Source organism: Crocuta crocuta, unplaced genomic scaffold (genome assembly GCF_008692635.1).
Source record: "Crocuta crocuta isolate KB4526 unplaced genomic scaffold, BGI_CrCroc_1.0 scaffold70, whole genome shotgun sequence".
NCBI classification, from domain to species: Eukaryota; Metazoa; Chordata; class Mammalia; order Carnivora; family Hyaenidae; genus Crocuta; species Crocuta crocuta.
Window position 1 is genome coordinate 8,489,330 of NW_027528417.1, and position 20,472 is coordinate 8,509,801.

A 20,472-nucleotide genomic window follows, 5' to 3' on the forward strand; every position below is an offset into this window, starting at 1 on the left:
GATTTGTTTAAAATTCTCCTGTTAATTCATATCATGTAAACATCAAATAGCTATTGCTGTCTTAGCACAAAATCTTCCTTACATCATTTGTTCAACAAATACTTTTTGAGTGCCTGTCATGTATTAGGCCTGTGCTTACACACTGGGTAGATGAGCAGAGGGACGGCATCTGGAATGAGAGGTAATATTCCCACTGTGCTCTCCAGCATTAGTCTAAAGCAGTGCTATTTGGTCTCAGACATTTTTACAGTGTTAAAAGTTAATGTGAACTCTGAAGAGCTTCTGTTTATGTGAGTTATATCTGTTGATACAATGTTAATTAAAGCTGATATCTTTAAGAATATTAATTTAATAAAAAAGAATATTAATTTAATAAAACATAGCAGTAATAAGCTTATTTCATATTAACATTTTTCTGAAAAATATCTTCTAGAAACAAAAAAAGATCACAAGAAAACTAGCATTGTTTAAATTTGCAAATCTCTTTAATGTGGGGCTGAATGTCAAATATTTGAAATTAATACCCTTTCTCAAAACAGGAAAAAATTTGTCGATGCTCTCCATGAATTTTCTCCTAGATAGGCATTGTAGGTAGTCAGACCATCAGAAGGTTACCTAGTGGACTTGGACCCAGAATGAGGGAGTGATCTCTAATAGGGGTACAGCTGCCTTAGGAGTTGACTCTTGACCAGGGATTCCCATTCATTTAATAGGTGCTCAGTAAATATTTGTTGGATGATTAATTGAATAATCTTGGGAAGATGTTGGGGTTGGTTTCACTGCTGGTACTTTACTTCTTCGCTATATTTCCAAGTAATAAATTGAGTTGTGTGAAGTTCTTTTAGCTGAAGATGGTTAAACTAGGTTAGTGCTCTGAGTCTGGGAAATGAAGAGAGATGATTCTTCGGTAATTTCTTTAGAACTTCATTGTTTTTGCCAATGCTGTTAGTATAAATTAATTGATGAAATATGCCAGGATTTGTGATAATACATATCCTGAGGACCAGCACACTATTGAAAATGTCATTAAAACCAGCCAGTACTTTACTGAGTACTTAAATATCAGCAAAACTTTGATACATATATCATGACAAAAAATCTTACAGTATGAAGGTATATAGTCTGCTTAAGATACAGTAGAATTCCTAACATTTGTTCTTCCTTTCCTTCAGTTATCTTCAACTGTTCTGAAGCATAAGACCCCTCAAACCACTGTAGATATGGACAAAGAAGAAAGGAAGACTATCAACCAGGGTCAAGAAGATGAAATGGTAACTGATTTTTATATTTCACTTGTAAAGTGTGAAGAATTTATCTCCATAATTTATTATTCCAGGGAAGTAGAAAAGTACATTAAAACACACACACACACACGCACACAAAACCAGTGTGCTTTCCACATCCTGACTGTTTTTGATTTGGGATTATGTAACATCTCTGTTTGTTGGTTTTAGTATAATTCCTGTTTCCCTTGTGGATTGTTAATACTAGAGAAGTATGCTTTTTTTATTTGGTAATTTAAGAAGCTACATTAGCTAATATTTATATATAATCCCAAATATAAGATTTCCAATTTTGATTTATATAAAAGGCACTCTTAGGGCATCTGGCTGGCTTAGTTGGTATAGCATGTGACTCTTGATCTCAGGGTCCTGAGTTCAAGCCCCACATTGGGCATGGAGCCTACTTAAGAAAAAAAAAAATTTAACATGAACTTAGTAATAAAAAGCACTTTTCAACTCTTTGTATGTGGCAGGGGTTAGGTAAGGTTATCAGGTAAAATAAGATACTCTGTTAAATGCGAAATTCGTATAATCAGGGAATAAAGTTTTCATATGGGCATGTCCCAAATATTACATAGGTCAAACAAAAAAAATTCATTAATTTTTTATTGAAATTTAAGTATTAACCAGGCCTTCTGCGTTTTCATTTGCTAAATTTGGCAGCCCTGTTGAATTGTGGTGAGGGGAGTAAACTAAAACAATTGAAATAATTTGGGTCAGGAGGTCACATCAATCAGTTATAGCAATATTGAGACCATTAGTTAATCATTTGGGAGAAACATAAAGTTAAAACCTGCTGTATGGTGTGCATTGTGGTATTATGGCTTATATCCTGGAACAGAAATAAGACAGTGGAAAAACTAGTGAAATTCTACCTAAGACTAGTTTTAGTTAATTATCATGTGTCAGTGTCAATCTCTTGATTTTGACAAATGTACCAAGTTAACAGGGGAAACTAGATGGAGGATATACAGGAATTCTTAATGTTTTTGTAACTCTTCTGCAGATCTAAAATTACTCAAAAATTAAAAGTTTATTTAAAGAAACCTTACCTTTTAGGGGTACCTGGGTGGCTCAGTCAGTTGAGTGTCCAACTTCTGCTTAGGTCCTGATCTCATGGTTCATGAGTTCGAGCCTCACGTTAGGCTTGCTGCTGTCAGCGCAGAGCCTGCTTTCCATCCTCTGTCCCCGCCCTCCGCCCCCCCCCATCATCATGCTTTTTCAAAAATAGACAAGACATAAAACAAAAAAAAAAAACCCTACCTTTTATGTGACAAAATAGATAATACACATTTGGAAAACAAAACTTTGGCATTTTTCTCATATATCATTTGATATTTAATTGTGTGCTCACTGTGTCCATGCAGGAGATTTATGGCTATAATTTGTGTCGCTGGAAGCTTGCCATAGTCTCTCTAGGAGTGGTTTGTACTGGTGGCTTTCTTCTCCTCCTCCTCTACTGGATGCCTGAATGGTGGGTGAAGGCTACCTGCATGAGAGCTGCGATTAAAGACTGTGAAGTGGTGCTGCTGAGGACTACTGTAAGTCCATGTGTTCACTTGGAGCTGGTTATTTCAGGAGCAAAGGAATGCTTTTGTGTGTGCTTCGTTGAGAACAATGTATGAGGAGAACATCACTGCTAGGGAATAATCAGGAATGCCAGTCCTGGGGCACCTGGGTGGCTCAGTTGGCTAAGCATCCGACTTCGGCTCAGGTCATGATCTCACGGTTCGTGGATTCCAGCCCTGCGTCGGGCTGTGTGCTGACAGCCAGCTCAGAGCCTGGAGGCTGTTTCAGAATCTGTATCTCCCTCTCTCTCTGACCCTCCCCTGCTCATGCTGTCTTTCTCTCTCTCATAAATAAATAAAACATTAAAAAAAATTAAAAAAAGGAATGCCAGTCCTAAAAGCATGTGTGTTCAAAATGAGTATTATCACAGTGATTAGAATATAAAGGAATCTTAAGGATGATTATGTCAGCCCCTTCCTCTTGTACCCCTTTATTTCGTAGTTCTTTTTTTTTTTAATTTTTAATGTTTTATTTATTTATTTATTTATTTATTTCTAGGGGGGAGAGAGAGAGACAGCGTGAGCAGGGGAGGGTCAGAGAGAGAGGGAGTCACGGACTGAAACGGGCTCCAGGCTCTGAGCTGGCAGTCAGCACAGAGCCCGACGCGGGGCTTGAACCCACGAACCGCGAGATATGAGCTAAGCGAAAGTCAGACGCTTAACCGACTAAGCCACCCAGGCGCCCCCTTTTGTAGTTCTTGATGCACTGTGAGATTAAGATTAGATGCCTATCTGTCAAGGTCATTGGCTAGTTTAAGGACTGTATCAGATGTGTTATTCACTAGGCTGGCTCCCTTTCTACTATGTGATGTTGATGCATCCAGGGTTTTTTGTTTTGTTTGGTTGGAAACATTTTATCAGAGGCTTTAATTTCTAGTCTCAGTATGTCGATGGGTACATTAAGAAATTACTCATGATCTTTCAGGGATATTGTATTAGTGAAGTATATCATAAACTGGTGAGCAATGGAAAGCACTTCATGTTGGAATTTATACATCTTCATGAAATGGTTTAACATTTAGTGAGTAGGAAGTGATGCTTTCTCAATTAGAGATGAGTAAATAATACGTAAAGAATGGGAATTTAAAAATATATTAAAAGATATATAGGCATTATAGGAATAGGTATTATGTAACACGTCCAATTGACTTTTTATCTTTATCCTTTCCTCTCTTATAAGGATGAATTCAGAATGTGGTTTTGTGCAAAAATTCGCTTTCTTTCTCTGGAAACTAATCCATTTTTGAGTCTAAAATCTATGACTGATAAAGTTGCCAATGGCCACGCTGCTCATATTGCTGAAAATTTGGCTACAGAGAATAGGCATGAGATAAGCAAATATTCACAAACTCAACCGCAGCAGGTATGGTGATCTTAGTGTTATAGTTGCTTTGAAAACCAGAATTGTTACATTTTATCTTATCATAGCCTGTAATTTTGTGCTTGCAGTTATTTTTGTTTGGGATGAATATATATGCATATAAAATACTTATTACTATATATAACACAGTTTAGGTAATACTAGAAGAAGCAGATTGCATTTGCATGTGATCACTTTAATTGTAATACATAATAGATTTGTGTTAGTAAACTTAATTGTTAACGGATGATGATAGTGCTTTTTGATGTAACATTTATGTGTGTTCTGCAGATTCGTTATTTTACCCACCACAGTGTAAAATACTTCTGGAATGATACCCTTCACAATTTTGATTTTTTAAAGTAAGTGTTTTTCTTCTGTTTGGATTCTGAGTATCTTAAAAATGTTCTAGATGGAAAAGAAATCATTGTAGTGTTACAAAAAATTGAAGAGGTATTTATTGCATAACTTTTATTCACTTATTAACAACTCCCTCGTGTTATTTGAATACTTGTTAACCATCTTAGGCTAAATCCTCCTTACAACTTGTACCTTGGCAAAATTTAGTTTACGTGCTGTCGAAGCGAGCACTGCACCTTGGCACAATTTACATAAAAGATTGGAATAGTATGATTCTCCAAATCCGTTCTGAGTTTGAGTTCTTTTCTTTTCGTGGGTTCATCTCAAAGTGAATTTTAGAGTACACTTTATAGTCCGTCAGAATGTCTGAATTGTCATTTCCCAAACAGAAATTTAACTTTATTATGTGGATAAAGATTGACACATTGTCCAGTGTTTTAAGCCTTGAATAGGACAAATTGGAGGAATCCCTTAAAATTTATATTTTGTGGAGACTTGAAGTTATGTAAGTACTGAATTAATTAGGATTCTGTTTTTCTTGCTATTGTCAAAATGATTATCATAAACACTCATTAAATATCATTACTTGAGAGTGCTAAAGGAATTCTTAATATTAGCAATACAAAGAGAATTGCCTTATGAACATTTAAAATATTCACGTCTGAATTTTTTTCCTCAGACACTAAAGACTTGGAATATTCTGGAATAGACTTGAGCATTTCCATATGCCTAATTCTGAAGACCATTACTAGTTAAGAACTGTTACCTTATAGAACACTGCCAGTGAGCTGCCATTTTGTTTTTTTAAAAGAGACTTGGAGCTGATCCCTGCTGCTTTTGGAGAAGTCATCAACTTCAGTGGAAAAAAATGTCAAACCTGTTTGTCTTGTGGCATTTTCCAGCTGTAGAAACTTCTAGAACTTAAACTTATCCCAATGATAGCAGTTAATTATGGAACTTAGTTTTTCTATCTGGAAAAAATGGAAAAGGATTGGAGTTAAATGATGTGTAGGGTTCCTTTGGAGTTCTATGACTAGTATCTCAGTTAACATAAGCATAATTAAGACATTTTTGGGGAAAAGTAGGTCTGTTGTTTGAATCCAGTTAGAATTGTTACAGATTTTGGACATTGCCCATGACTCCTAAATTCTGTATTTCTCTCCGAGGTTTGTATTAGAACAGGGATAGATTTGGATTGATGCCTTTGTGGGAATAAACATCTGAATAGGATTTGTTAGCATGAAGCTTAAAAGATTGAAGAGGGAAAATTACATAGATTAAAAAGTAAAAAAAAATTATCTTTAGTTTGGAATTCTCAAGTTAGTCGTACTTTACCCATAATTTTATTAGTTTAATTAATAGCTCTTATACAGCTTTGATACAGCTTTAAAGGATAATAATATTGTCATATAAACTTGAGTGTCTAGAACCATCTTATCATGTGGTAGATGCATTGGCTAATTTAGAATTAGGCACATTTGAGACTTAGAACTTTCATTATTGGTTATCTTATGAATTTGAGATTTAAAAATTCTCATTCATTATTTTAGTTTTTGTTAGGGTTTCTATTTGTAAGGAAGTCACTTTAAAATCAGGAATATAGAAAAATGAGGCATTAAGACATTTGGATATTTTAAACTTTGTTTAAAGTAAAAACTTTGGATTTATTTAGGGGACTGGATGAAGGTGTTTCTTGTACGTCAATTTATGAAAAGCATAGTGCAGGACTGACAAAGGGGATGCATGCCTACAGGTAATTTTTATCCAACTAAAGTTAGATCTGTTCTCAAAATCCCTAAATAAAGTAGTATATATAGTCCACCCTTTTACCATATAGTTGTATATATTAACAGGTATTTAAATATTATAGACTGAGTAGTTGACAACTTACTGATATTTTATTTGAGTAAGACTGTCTCTCAGTTTAAGAATTATGAAAATGTTGAAACTGGAATTTTGAAGTTGGTATCCCTGAAAATATTCCATATTTTATCAATTCTAAGGTGCACATTTTCGTCATTTTAACATTTCTAAAGGAGGGATGTGTCACGCAGTGGGGGGGGGGGGGTCATCTGTTACTTGACAACGTTTTATCCTGATAGCACATAAAATGATGGGTATGTCTTATAATTGATAGCAGCTTAGATTTTCTGAGATGCATTGGGAATTCTAGGCATGAGCTCAAAATTTACTACAATGAGTATTTGTAAATTGGGATGCATAATCTTTTTTTTATCATGTTATTCTTTGCTACAGTATAAGACTAAATCAGTGTATTGTATATTTTAAGGATAAATGGTATTTTCAAATTAAATTAATAGTTTTCTTATACTTTTGTAGCATGTTTTTTTCAGTAGGATATTAAAACATGGATTCATTTAGACCTATACTTCATAAAGGCAAGAATTACTTTCTATCTTATAGAAAGTACTAACAGGAGTTTAAGTGGAAGGATTTAAGCAACCTTTTAAAAGCATTTTTAAAAAAGTGAGATGTACACTGTTTTGAAATAAACACTGTTAGTACAATATTCCCGTTAGAAAAATAGTATAGGACCCCTCAAATTTATTTATTTAGTCTCTTGCAAAACTGAATTGCAATCCAAAATTGTTGAGGTGTATTGTGTTCAAGGATGAAAAAGCATTTGCAGACATGGTTATTATAGACTAGGGGGAAAGACCTTTGTCACACAAAAAGATATGTGACAGAATGAAACAACAGTGTAGTTATCCAATATTGATTACTTTGGTTTCAATACTGTAGGTAGAGAATTGAATAGTAGAAGGAAAGTATGTAGAGACACGAATGTTTAAGTTCCAGATTTAAGAGCAGTCTGTGGTTTGACTTTTATCTAGTGAAATGCCATCCCTAAGTTATACTATTGTTATATAATGTAACACTATTATTATGTTTTCCTGTTGTAGAAAATTGCTTTATGGAGTAAATGAAATTACTGTGAAAGTGCCTTCTGTTTTTAAGCTTCTAATTAAGGAGGTAAGACAGCATTTGTGATCAATAGAGTTGTCAATTTGAAAAGAGCCATGATTTAAGTAATAAGATATTCTTGGTTTTCTGTTTCTTAATTTCTCTCTCATTCTCTCTCTCTCTCTTTTTTTAATTTGGAAGGTAAAGGTAGTAACTTTGCTAAAGAAATAATTTAGGGGCATGAATTACCTTTTTATTACTTGTTTTTCTTTTCTTTTTTTTAATTCTTAGTTGTACATCTAAATCTTGCCCTGTTTTATAGTTGTATACACCTGTCTTTTATATCCAATTTTTAGATGATTTATTGTGTTTATTCTTCACTGGTATTTGTTCATTTTTGGGAACTAGACATTGTACTGTAACTTTGGAATACAAAACATGACCTGTTGATTGACCATGAGGAACTTGTAGTTTATCGTGGGAGGGAAATGTTTCGGTAGTTACTGTAGTGACTGGTCAGTTGTAAGTGCCATTGAAGAAATGTGAATAAAGGTTATACACGTAAAGGAAGGGAGTATGGGATTTTGCCTGGCAGAGTTAGGCTCTTTAGCCTTCCTTTTGATTTTTGGCTAAAGATCAAGGGTTGGGTGAATACTTTCAGTAGATATACAGATTATTTTCCTCAGTTCCTGAGGGTGGCCATATTATGCTGCTTTAGAACACAGCAGAGAGGACTGGAGGAGTTAGACAGCCTGGTTTTATAATACGGTTTTGTCAGTAACTAGCTTTGATCCTTAGAAAATTTTTCTTCTCCTTTATCTGTAAAACTGGAGTAAGTCCTTTCAAATTATGTAATTTTAAAGTAAGTGGGGTGAAAGTGCTTTGAAAAGTTCAGGTGTCAATTTTAAGACATTTGGGGGAAGTTATTAATGAAATTGATAAAATACTATGAAATTTGAATAAATGAAGACTGTTGCCAGGACTGCTTTATCTCTTTTCTTTTTAAAATTTTTTTTAATGTTTTATTTATTTCTGAGAGAGAGAGAGAGAGACAGTGTGAGCAAGGGAGGGTCAGAGAGAGAGGGAGATACAGAATCTGAAGCAGACACCAGGCTCTGAGCTAGCTGTCAGCACAGAGCCCGACGCAGGGTTTGAACCCACGAACCGTGAGATCATGACCTGAGCCCAAGTCGGACGCTTACCCAACTGAGCCACCCAGGCGCCCCTTATCTCTTTTTTTTTTCATTCAGGTTTATTTATTGATTTACTTATTTATTTATTTATTTATTTTGAGGGAGACAGAGACAGTGTGAGCGGGAAAAGGGTAGAGGAGGGGGAGAGAGAATCCCAAGCTCTGACAGAGCAGAACCTGAGGTGGGTCTTGAATTCATGAAACAGTGAGATCATGACCCGAGCTGAATCCGAGAGTTGGATACTTATCCGATTATCTGAGCTACCCAGGCTCCCCTTTTCATTCAGGTTTTAATCCTTAATTATTTCCTTAGAGAATACAAAACAGTATAACTTCCTGTCTCCTATTTGTCTTCCCTTTAGTCTCCAGTGGACCTTTGACTTATTAGAAAATTGGTATTTGGAGTTCATAATAAGTGAACATTTGTTCCATTTAATTAAAATTTTTATATCCTTTAGTTGCCCAGTAATTATTGGAAGTAAATGTACTTGATTGCTGAAGCAGAATGAAGAACAGCGAAAAACACACATTTTTTTCTATTTTTTGCTGAATCTGTACTTAGGTTTGGTATGGATCTAGATGGATGCAAATAAATTAAGTTTATTTAGCTGAACTCTAGTTTTTAATGGTAAAAAAGTACTGTACTGACTCTGGGTAGTGTATGTTGCCCAGAGGTCCTGGAGAGCTTACCCTCTAAGTATCTTGTTGCTTCTTTCTGTTTTTTAAATGTTCGTTTATTTTTGAGAGAAAGTGCTAGTAGGGGAGGGGCAGAGAGAGAGAGAGAGGATCCAAAGTGGGCTTTGTGCTGAGAGCAGCGAGCCTGAGGCGAGGCCCAAACTCCTGAGCTATGAGGCCATGGAGCTGTGAGGTCATGACCTGAGCTGAAGTCGGATGCTTAATCGACTGAGCCACCCAGGCGCCCCTTGTTGGGTTATTTCTTAAATGCAAAGGTAGAACAATACCTTTTATTCTATAAATAAATATTTATTTATAACAAAGGTTATAAATACCTCATCCAATTTGACTTAAAAATCTTATTTTTTAGGTTCTCAACCCATTTTACATTTTCCAGCTGTTCAGTGTTATACTGTGGAGCACTGATGAATACTATTATTATGCTCTAGCCATTGTGATTATGTCTATAGTGTCAATTGTAAGCTCTCTGTATACCATTAGAAAGGTAAGTCCAGTTTATTATGGCTTTTACAACGGTGTTTGTATTTTGTAGTAACATGTAATGTGTAGAGTAGGACTTGGTACAGAGTAATACTCAACATAGTTATTCTTTTAGTTGTATGAATATGTACGCCTTTCCCTCTCTCTTTGTGGTGGAGGAAGGCAGATGCTTTTTAGAGTTAGACTACCGCCTGGCTGCTTAGAGGCTGTAGGGATCTCTGTGTGCTTATCCCAGACTGAAATACTGGACGGTGGATTCTGCCGTTCTCAGGACTGTCTCATTAATTAAAGTACTTCTTATTTTGTCTAGAGCTAATTGAATAATCTTTGAATCTTTCATTCTTGACATTTTTAATGGCAGAATAGTATACATTTACCATATTAACTTACTTTATAGCACCTTTGCTTTTAAATATCTTGAAGAGTGGGTTTGTATTCACTAATTTTCACTCCCCCCCCCACCCCCCCATTTCAGCAATATATTATGTTGCATGACATGGTGGCAGCTCACAGCACTGTGAGAGTTTCAGTTTGCAGAGCGAACGGAGGTAAGTACTTTAGGTAACACTTGGATAAATACGTCAAAAAAGCTACCCATTGAGCACTGATGACTGAGCAAGACAGTGTATTATACATGTGCATTCATTTTAAGAAGTAAAAATAAGTGTTTGGATTTGTACTCACCTCTGAGTTTGTATGAAACTCATTGTAGTTTCTTTTTCTGTGATGTAATAGGTACTGTGATAGGCTCTGGAAATGCAGTGGACGTAGTCCTTGCCATCATTGAACTTCTGTCTAGTTGGAAAGGCAGGTGATAAATAGTAACAACAAAGTGTGACAAATGCTATGATAAGGACAGGTCAGGGAATTTAGATGTATTAGAGAGAACTCATTTACCATAGGTGTCAGGGATGGCTTCTTGGAAAGAGTATTTTTAAGTGGTTGAGTTAGATAAGAGGTAGGCGAGAAGGTGGTATGGTGGGGGTGAGAGAGGGAGAGAAGAGGGTTCTAAGTGTCCAGTGTTCTGGAAATGAGAGGGAGCTTGGTCGTTGTAAAAATTGAGGGAAACTCAGTGTGACCGGTACAGCAGCTAGATAATGGCAGCTAGGTGATGGACCTAAGGCATGTAAAGGAATTTGGCCTCATTCCAAAAGGTAATGGGAAGCCATTGAAGGGCTTAAAAGCAGGGGGGTGATCTGATTTTGCATTTTTGAAAAAATCATTTTGGCTGCTATGTTCAGTTGGGTTCAGAAGGGAGTAATATTGAAGGCATGAAATGGATCTAGGTGAGGATTGTGGAGATGGGTAGAAATGAGATGGGACTGAAAGATAATTAAATGTGGGCATTGAAAAGGATTTGATGATTCACTGGATGCGAGGGGATAGGGTGATGTCAGGCTTGGGGGATGGACATCAGTGCCATTTAATTAAGTGACACGGGGAGAAGCAGGATTGTAGGGAAGGATAATGACTTGGACGTGTTAGTTTGTGTGATGTGCTGTTGAAGAGGGAGACAGGAGGTAAAGGGCCGGTGGCCGCACAGCAGCCCGGGGCCGTGGAGCAGTAGGCGCTCTGCTTGGTTGAGAGCATCAAATCTGTCTCCCTTCTCTTGGCTCACTATACTCACTACATCGGAGCATAAGCACAGTTTGGCCTGGCGGGTGCTTCCTGGTCACTTGTGGCCGTAGCCGGGAGTGTCTGCCTCCTCTCTTGGTGCTCCTCCTCTTCCTGCTCTGGTGCTGCTGCTACTCTGGGGATGTTAGGACGTGGCATTCAACTCGCACCTTCCTTCATCCCCTTTGTAAACTCTGACGGATCATTGGCAGTTTGTTTTCTGGTGTACCTGAGGGAAGTAGACTTTCAAGTGGCATTTCAAGCTTTGAAACAGTCAAGTTTACTTAAAAACAAAAATTATCATGCCTGGTATATGCTTAGTATCCTTAGAACTCTTTAGAAGTTGTTTCCTCATAGCTCCGTAAAGTACTCAGTTTTTTAGAAACGAAAAGAGTTTTCTTCTTACAGACTAACATCACAAACCGTAGTTTCTCCTGACCTGTCTTTTTACAAACTAGCATAACTCTCTTCTGAGCCTAGTATTAAACCTGAGGGAGGGAGGGAGGGAAAGAGAGAGAGTCTAAATATAAGGCAGTCTTCTAGAAAAACCTCCTTTTACTTGAGAAGATCTTTTAAAAAAGTGTTTAGCTAACTTGAATAATGTACAAATTTCTAAGGAAATAATGACCTGGATAAACTACTATGTTTATTTTGTAAATTTATTTAACATGTATCTAAAATGTTAGGACTATTTTAGGAATATTGAGAAGGCATTGAAATATTAAAAGTTATAAATAGTGGAAGTGAGAAGAAGAATGGTGTAAAAAATGCTGTTGAAATAGAAAATACACTTGGGTTGCCTGGGTGGCTCTGTCAGTTAAGCATTGACTTCGGCTCAGGTTATGATCTCAAGGTTTGTGAGTTCGAGCCCTGTGTCAGCCTTTGTACTAGAGCCTGGAGCCTGCTTTGGATTCTGTCTCCCTCTCGCTCTCTGCCCCTCCCTTGCTTACGCTGTGTCTGTCTCTCAAAAATAAACATTAATAATAATAATGATAATAAAAAAGAGAAAATACATTAAACATTTCAATGCTTTCTACTGTTTCCAAGGGATAATAGAAATCTGAGCTTTTTAACCTGTAGTAGGGGATTTCATGTGTTGACTCACTGTTTTCTAAGAGGGCTGTTACGAGTGTTGAAGTCTAGCCATCTGCTTGGTCAGAGAGGACTTGGCATCACCTGTGTGCAGTTGGCATCCTATCAGAGGTCAAACTACCTTACACACGTAAACACCATGCTTTGTTAGCCTAAGGAATAATAATATTATTTGTCTTCTTTTCATTTATTGAGATTGTCCTACTTAACTCCATTATATGTTTAAATTCTTGAGGTCAGGCGACCTTCAGACAGTATTTTAATTTCTTCCCCTTGCATTTTAATTTCAAGTTCAATGATACTCTGTTTTATTTTTTACATTTTTTAAAATGTTTGTTTATTTTTGAGGCAAGAAAGAGCCCGCACGCACACGAGCGGTGGAGGGGCAGAGAGAGAGGGGCACAGAGGATCCAAGCAGGCTCCACACTGTCAGCGCAGAGCCTGATGTGCGAGTCTTGATCTCACGACCTGTGAGAGCATGACCTAAGCTGAAGTCAGACATTTAACTGACTGAGCCACTCAGGCACCCCTTGAGTTAAAGAATTTTCTATTCAGATTTTTCTTTCTTTTTCTTTCTTTAAATCCAGAAATAGAAGAGACCTTTTCTACAGACCTTGTGCCAGGAGATGTTATGATCATTCCATTGAATGGGACAGTGATGCCCTGTGATGCAGTTCTAATTAATGGTACTTGCATTGTAAATGAAAGCATGTTAACAGGTAAACTAAATGAGTGAAAATCAGATCAGTTTATAATGATATTAGGATTCCGTAGTTACTGATTAAGCTATTTAACTATCTTATTATATCTCTACTTGTAAAATATTATTTGTATTCTTTACTCATGTTATGACTGTGGTGGATAATGAAGATTTTTTTTTTTCTCTATTATTCTGAGGGGACCAGATTCTTCATTATACTCAGTTGTGAGACTAAATTATTATGCTGGTGTTCACTACATCTTTTGAAATACTTCTTTTGACATGGAGAAATATTTTGCAGTAAGGGAAGAGGAAATAAGTCCTTTGCCTACAGAGAATGGCAGCATATTTACTTCCCTATTTGATGTGTAACAAGTAGAAATATAGATTTTATTTTTCTTTAAACTGGTGTAGGGGGGAGGAGAACTAGACTTTGAAATGACTTCACTTTGGAAATTCATAATCTGAAGGTAGAACTTCATATAATTTTATCACTTCACTTTTTTTTTTGGGGGGGGGTCAACCTGGAAAGAAGTGATTCCTATATGTTTTCAAACTGTTAAGAGTCTTGTCTTAAAACACAGTCACACAAATATCCCCACATACTTGACATCTTTGAAACAAGAAATGTGAGTGCTACATACAGAGAATTAAATTTTAATGGTAAAAAGAACTTGGCATTTTGTTGTTGTTTGAGAGAGCTACCATACTACATCTTTCTCCTCTCCCTTCCCTAGAGAGGTGTGTGTGTGTGTGTGTGTGTGTGTGTGTGTGTGTAGTGGAGGTTAGGAGTAGGTCTTCACATCTTTGTGTTTGAGGTTGCAGAGTGCTTTCCAATTCACTTTTTAGGTATAAGAGAGCAGATGCTGGGCTGTGGCAACTACCTGGTCTTCTTACCTGAAACATTACAAAATCATTTCGAAATTATTATGACTCACAGCTCACTTTCAGGAATTATTGTGGGAGGCAAGGCTTGATATTTTTCAGCAAGGAAATTGGTAGATACAAAGTTAATTGAATAAGCTTTGTTATCCACATAAGAGAACTCTTTTTTTTTTTTAAAGCTTTTTAATTTTTTTAAGTAATTCTTAACACCCCCAAGATTAAGGGTTTCATGTTCTACTGACCAAGCCAGCCAGGCACCCCACCCACATGAGAATTCTTTTTTTTTTTTTTATACTTTCATTTTTTTTTTTTACTTCATTTACATTTATTATAGTATCCTGTAACACAACAAATGTAAAACTAATCTATCTAAACTAAATATATTTTTAGTACACACGCTTTTCTTTGAGGTAGGGTTAGGTAATCCACATTACCTTCAGTTTTTAAAAAAAATTTTATTATTTTTTAAAATTTACATCCAAGTTACTTAACACATAGTGCAACAATGATTTCAGGAGTAGATTCCTTAATGCCCTTTATCCATTTACCCCACCCCGCCCCCCAAACCCTGAGAATTCTTAACTATTAAAGCAGTAGTATGATAACATGTAAATTATTTAACAATTCAAGATTTGTGTATTTGATGCTGATTCTATGCTTTAATTTATTATTTATTATATTTTTTAAAGGAGAGAGTGTTCCAGTGACAAAGACTAATTTGCCAAATCCTTCAGTGGACATAAAAGGAATGGGAGATGAATTCTATAGTCCAGAAATACATAAACGACACACTTTGTTTTGTGGGACTACTGTAATTCAGACTCGTTTCTACACTGGAGAACTTGTCAAAGCTGTAGTAGTTAGAACAGGTAGAAAACATTTCATCTCTTCTTACATGGTTTAGCATATTTGATACTTACTGAATGTTTAAAAGAGATTTTATTTTGGGAGTTGATTCTCATTTTCTTATAAAAATACAGTCATTTTCTTCTTTAAATTTTTTTAAAGGATTTAGTACTTCCAAAGGACAGCTTGTTCGTTCTATATTATATCCCAAACCAACTGATTTTAAACTCTACAGAGATGCCTATTTGTTTCTGCTGTGTCTTGTGGCAGTGGCTGGCATTGGGTTTATCTACACTATTGTCAATAGCATCTTACATAAGGTATGTCAACGGGACTCTTAATAGGGTTTGATTCTTAATGATCACGTGTGGCTGCTGAGGATTTGAAATGGGGCTAAATGAGATGAAGAACCTAACTTTTAATTTAAATTAAATTATATGAGACTAGTAGCTGTTACTTTAGGAAAGTACAGTATAGAACAGTTTCATCATAGAAAGTTCTTTGGGACAGCTCTGGTTTAGGTGATCTTTTTCTTGCTTCTTTGTTACACAAAGTCACCAAAAGCTTTATTTTCTCTTTGTAACTTCTGGGATATATAGCATTCAAGTTATTTGTGATTACTTAATTGAAGATACTTCTAAGAGACCTGTTCAAATTTCTCTTTTCCATCCCTTTTGGAGATGGGCACAGTGCTTGTAGCAAGTCAGTATTTGATAGATATTTGTTGAATTTTGAAGTGTGTGGTATGTGAAGCACATAGAGCTCTTAAAATGAAGATTTCCTTTAAAAATAGCTTATATTCCACAGTCCATTTTGACAATTCATTGAGCTTTCTATTTTGCAGACTCTAAACAGAAAAAAATTGTAAATACTTGATGGATGTGAATCCATGCACACTTATGTATAAAATTGAAAATGGTTTATAGATTCTTCACTAATAGCCACATTAGATTAGTAGATATTTGATATTGGGGAGTCTGACATTTATTTTTGTGTTAATCGTAGGTAGAAGTTGGGGTCATAATTATCGAGTCCCTGGATATCATTACCATTACTGTGCCACCTGCACTTCCAGCTGCAATGACAGCTGGGATTGTGTATGCCCAAAGAAGACTGAAAAAAATTGGTATTTTCTGTATCAGTCCTCAAAGGATAAATATCTGTGGACAGCTGAATCTTGTTTGCTTTGACAAGGTTGGTTCAGTTTTGTAATCATTCTCAAAGGTTACTTGGGTAGCTTTTAAACATTTAGAGTAAGGTTTTCTGTATTCTCTGTCAACAAATTTGCTCACATTGTTTCATGTTCTTCTAATATTCCTTTTTCAACTTATTTGGCACCGAACCATTTTTGTATATTTCCTCTCATTGCTTTTTCATTTTTTAATACTTTGGGTATTGCTTATTTGCTCAAATCTGCAGTTGTCTAATCATTCATATCCAGAACTATCCCTTATAGTAGTAGTAAAGATGATCTGATCTTTCTTGTTTTTACCAGAGTAAGCTCCATACAGATATATTTACTGGAATTTTATTGCTATTAAGTATATATATTTAGTTAAAGTTTGCCCTATGATTTTATTGAATATGTTTCAAACTTACTAAGGTCACTGATTTCACAATTTTATGTGAAAATGACCAATTTTGTACCTGTATGAAATATTCCTTGCCTTGTCCTACAAAGAGTTTTCCTTTTCTTTGCTGAAATTAGAGTTTTAGGAATTAAATCTTGACCAGAAACCCTCCCATCAAGCTCTTGTTGGTAACTGATATTATAGTAAGATTTTTGGGCACATTCATTATTATTATTATTATTATTATTATTATTTACAAATAGTTTATTGTCAAATTAGTTTCCACATAACACTCAATGCTCATGCCCATCCCCCCCTCCCCCCACATCCATCAGTCCTCAGTTTTTGTCAGCATTCAAGAGTCTCTCATGGTTTGCCTCTCTCCCTTTCCCCCACCATTTCCGCCCTTCTTCTCCCCCTTGTTCCTCCGTCAAGTTCCTCCTAATCCTCCTATACGTGCAAACATATGATATTTGTCCTTCTCTGCCTGACTTATTTCGCTCAGCATAACACCCTCAAGGTCCATCCATGTTGCTACACATGGCCAGATTTCATTGTTTCTCATTGCCATGTAGTATTCCATGGTATAGATAAACCACATCTTCTTGATCCATTCATCTGTTGATGGACACTTAGGCTCTTTCCATGTTTTAGCTATTGTGGAGAGTGCTGCTATGAACATTGGGGTACACGTTGGGCACATTCATTATTAAAGAGAGAAATGTGAGACCTACTTTGTTTAAAAAAGTCATATCCTGGGGCAGCTAGCTGGCTCATTTGGCAGAGTGTGCGACTCTTGATCTTGGGGTCGTGAGTTTCAGCCCCACGTTAGGTATGGAATTACTTAAAAAAAAAAAAAGTCCTATCCTATGACTGCATTTTATATTTTTCTGTTTGGAAAATTTTACTTATGCCTGTCTTTTCTGGAAACCTTACTATTAAGATTTTTATGTAGATACAAAAGTAGAGAAAGATACAAGTATAAAAAGCCCTGGTTTACCCATCACTCAGCTTTAACAGTTAATCAGCATTTTGTTGATTTTACTTCATCTGTCCCCTCATTTTGAAGGTGGCAGCATCAGACATTCTTTCACCCAGTATGCCTCCATTTTATCTCTAGAAGATGTTAAAAAATTAATTGCAGTACCATTATTGTATTCCACTTAACAAGATTAACAATTCTTTAGTATTATCTGATATCCAGTTTATACTCAGATTTCCCTGCCTTTCTCAAAAGTGTCTCAAAGTTTTACGATTTGTTTTTTCTGTTGGAATCCAAACAATGATTGCATTGGTTCCAATTAATCTGTAACAATTGTTTTTCTTGCCCCTTATCCTGAATCATCTTATTGAAGAAACCAGGTCCTATACATCCTCCTGATGTCATTTAATGTGTTCTCTTCCCTTTTTGGCTTCCTGTGTTTTAATGTCTCCTTCCTTTGTAGGGATCCTTGATTGATTGATTAATTGTTGCATTCTGTTTTTTTCATAATACAAGAACATAAACATACAGTTCTTTATATACATACGCTCCCCCCCCCGCCCAGGCCCCACAGAGGAACCATATCACAAGGAAAGTTCTGTATGTACCCTTTCCCCACTGTAACTATTTTTCCTGGAAGTTATTTTATATGAGTATACAGAGATCTTAGTAGTTTCCTTTGTTTACAGTTATATTCTACTTTATTATGTATATGTAACATAGCTTTTCATGTTTTTCTTTTTTGGGGGGAGGTATTATACTTTGTATATATGTGAGTTTGTTTATTTATTTATTTATTTATTTTTAAAGACTGGAACCCTTACTGAAGATGGTTTAGATCTGTGGGGGATTCAACGAGTGGAAAATACACGGTAAATATTAGATAGACTTGATAATTTATTAGTTACTTAATAATATTTAAATATCTGAAACATTCAAACATACATAAAATAATATGACAGCTATGTACCCACCGCCAAGATTAAACAATTGACATTTTGTCATATTTGCTTCAGATCTCTTTTAAAAGATTTAAAATATTACAGATACTACTAAAGTCTTAATCTATCCCTTCCCATGTCTCTACCATCATTCTGAAGTTGTGTTCTCTTACTATCTTTGTATGTTTATGTATTTAGTCTCCATCTCTGTCTCTAAAGAAGACTTATCTGTAAATAAATGTACATCACTGATAAGATGTACATGTGTTTTTGCTGCCTTCTTTTTTCTTTCCTTTTTTTTTTTTTTTTTTTTTTTTTTCCTTTTAANTTTTTTTTTTTTTTGCCTCTTAACATTGTTTTCAAGATTTATCCAGGTTAGTATGTATAGGTTGAATTCATTTGTTTGCTTCTTGATTCCAAAGATTTATGCTTTTTGTAAATTAGGGAAGTTTTGCAGCTTTTTTTTTTTTTTTTTTTTTTTTTTCTTTTTTTTTTTTTTTTTTTTTAATTCCCTTATGACCTTTTCCCCGTTCTGTTTCCCTCCATCTGAGCATCCTGGCCATAGGTTAGACAAGAGATTGCACTTGGTTTTTTCCAAGTCTGCCTGTCCTCCTCTCCCCCCATGGTGTCTTGTTCTTTTTCTAAGTCTTTAATTTAAAAGTGCCCTTTTTGCATTCTTTCAGATTGCCATTCTATTATCTCAAATTTATGGGATTCTAATTCTGTCTTTGTTGTGTCTGTTGAGTCATGGGAATGTTTCTCAGTGCATTTTTAAATTATGGACTTACGCTCAGCAGGATTTTTCTGTGAGATTTCTTTGTGGCTGTGTTGTGGGAGCTCCTCTCTGGAGAGTTTAGACTGTGCTTGGCCCAGAGTGGCATCGGTGGTGCCAGATGAGCTTTCATGTTACTTTCATAATCTGAGGATCTCTGGACCAGCAGTAGCATGGATTCAAACCCAGATCCTAGCTTGACTGGTGTAGGGATTCAGAGTTTATGCCCTAAAACTAGACTTCCTGTGTTTGAACCTTTGCTCTGCCACTTGTGTGCTGTGTAACCTTGGCAGGTTCCTTAACTCTCTGTTCCAGTGTCATCTTCTATAACATGAGGATCATAAAATCTCCTCTTCTGGTGTGAGGAGGACATGAGTCAGATATGTTTCAAGTTATTAGAACAGTGCCTGGTGCACAGTAAATATTACACAGATACTAACTATCTTCTAGAGCTTTGGGTGAGAGAAAAAGAGATCAGCTTATTCTTAGTTATTCCTCTGGATGTGTAGGTAAATTATTTTTAGTATAATATTTTTCAAAGGATGCTCTTCAAAATCACTGGCTCTCTTCGGTGAAAGGGATCCTCTCAGTTTGAACTCCCCACTTTTTATCTGGCCAGGACTTTGTCTTCCATTCCTGTGTGGGAATTAAAGCCTGGGTCCTTAGGGTCCTGGGATGGCTCCCTTCCTTCTGCCTTCTCTCTCAGGCAGTCCTCTGGCTTTCCTTCCCTTCCATTTCTGGCACTTGAAAATTTCCTTTTCTTTCTTATGAGCTTGGTTTACGCATTTAAATGATGATGTGTTACACATTCACTTTGTGTTTCTACAAAAGAAACACAAAATACAAAATTTTATGTATTATGTATCATATGCCGATAGGCAGGAATTTTAATTATTTAGTATCTAGTATTTTCTATATTTTATGTCTGGCATAGGTATTCAGAATTTTAGATAAGATGGGATTTTAGCTAATGTGTAATTTACATGGAAGAATGCCAAAACTATAGTGAAAGTTAACATGTGCAGAAATACAAACATTTTTATTTCCTTTTTTTAAAATTATAAAACCTGAGTATGCTTAGGATATTTATTGTCTTGGGGTTTATGAATCTAATTCAGTGTTTTCTATTTAGTTTTCTTTTGCCAGAAGAAAATGTTTGCAATGAGATACTGGTAAAGTCTCAGTTTGTGGCTTGTATGGCTTCC

The 20,472-nt window shown here is 35.8% G+C and overlaps 1 protein-coding gene across 1 annotated transcript in view; it reads left to right on the forward strand.

Annotated features, from left to right (window-relative positions):
* The window catches only part of ATP13A3 (ATPase 13A3), an 87,725-nt gene that overhangs the window by 24,660 nt on the left and 42,593 nt on the right, over positions 1–20,472 (forward strand). Inside the window, 15 exon segments of the mRNA XM_077754357.1 lie at positions 1,173–1,271; positions 2,651–2,824; positions 4,032–4,214; positions 4,503–4,573; positions 6,244–6,324; positions 7,496–7,565; positions 9,734–9,868; positions 10,340–10,412; positions 13,158–13,289; positions 14,845–15,024; positions 15,164–15,321; positions 16,007–16,195; positions 18,365–18,426; positions 20,400–20,460; positions 20,462–20,472. The exon segment at positions 20,462–20,472 is cut by the window's right edge and continues 100 nt beyond it. Coding sequence (XP_077610483.1) covers positions 1,221–1,271; positions 2,651–2,824; positions 4,032–4,214; positions 4,503–4,573; positions 6,244–6,324; positions 7,496–7,565; positions 9,734–9,868; positions 10,340–10,412; positions 13,158–13,289; positions 14,845–15,024; positions 15,164–15,321; positions 16,007–16,195; positions 18,365–18,426; positions 20,400–20,460; positions 20,462–20,472 — 1,631 coding nt within the window. The 5' untranslated portion in view covers positions 1,173–1,220.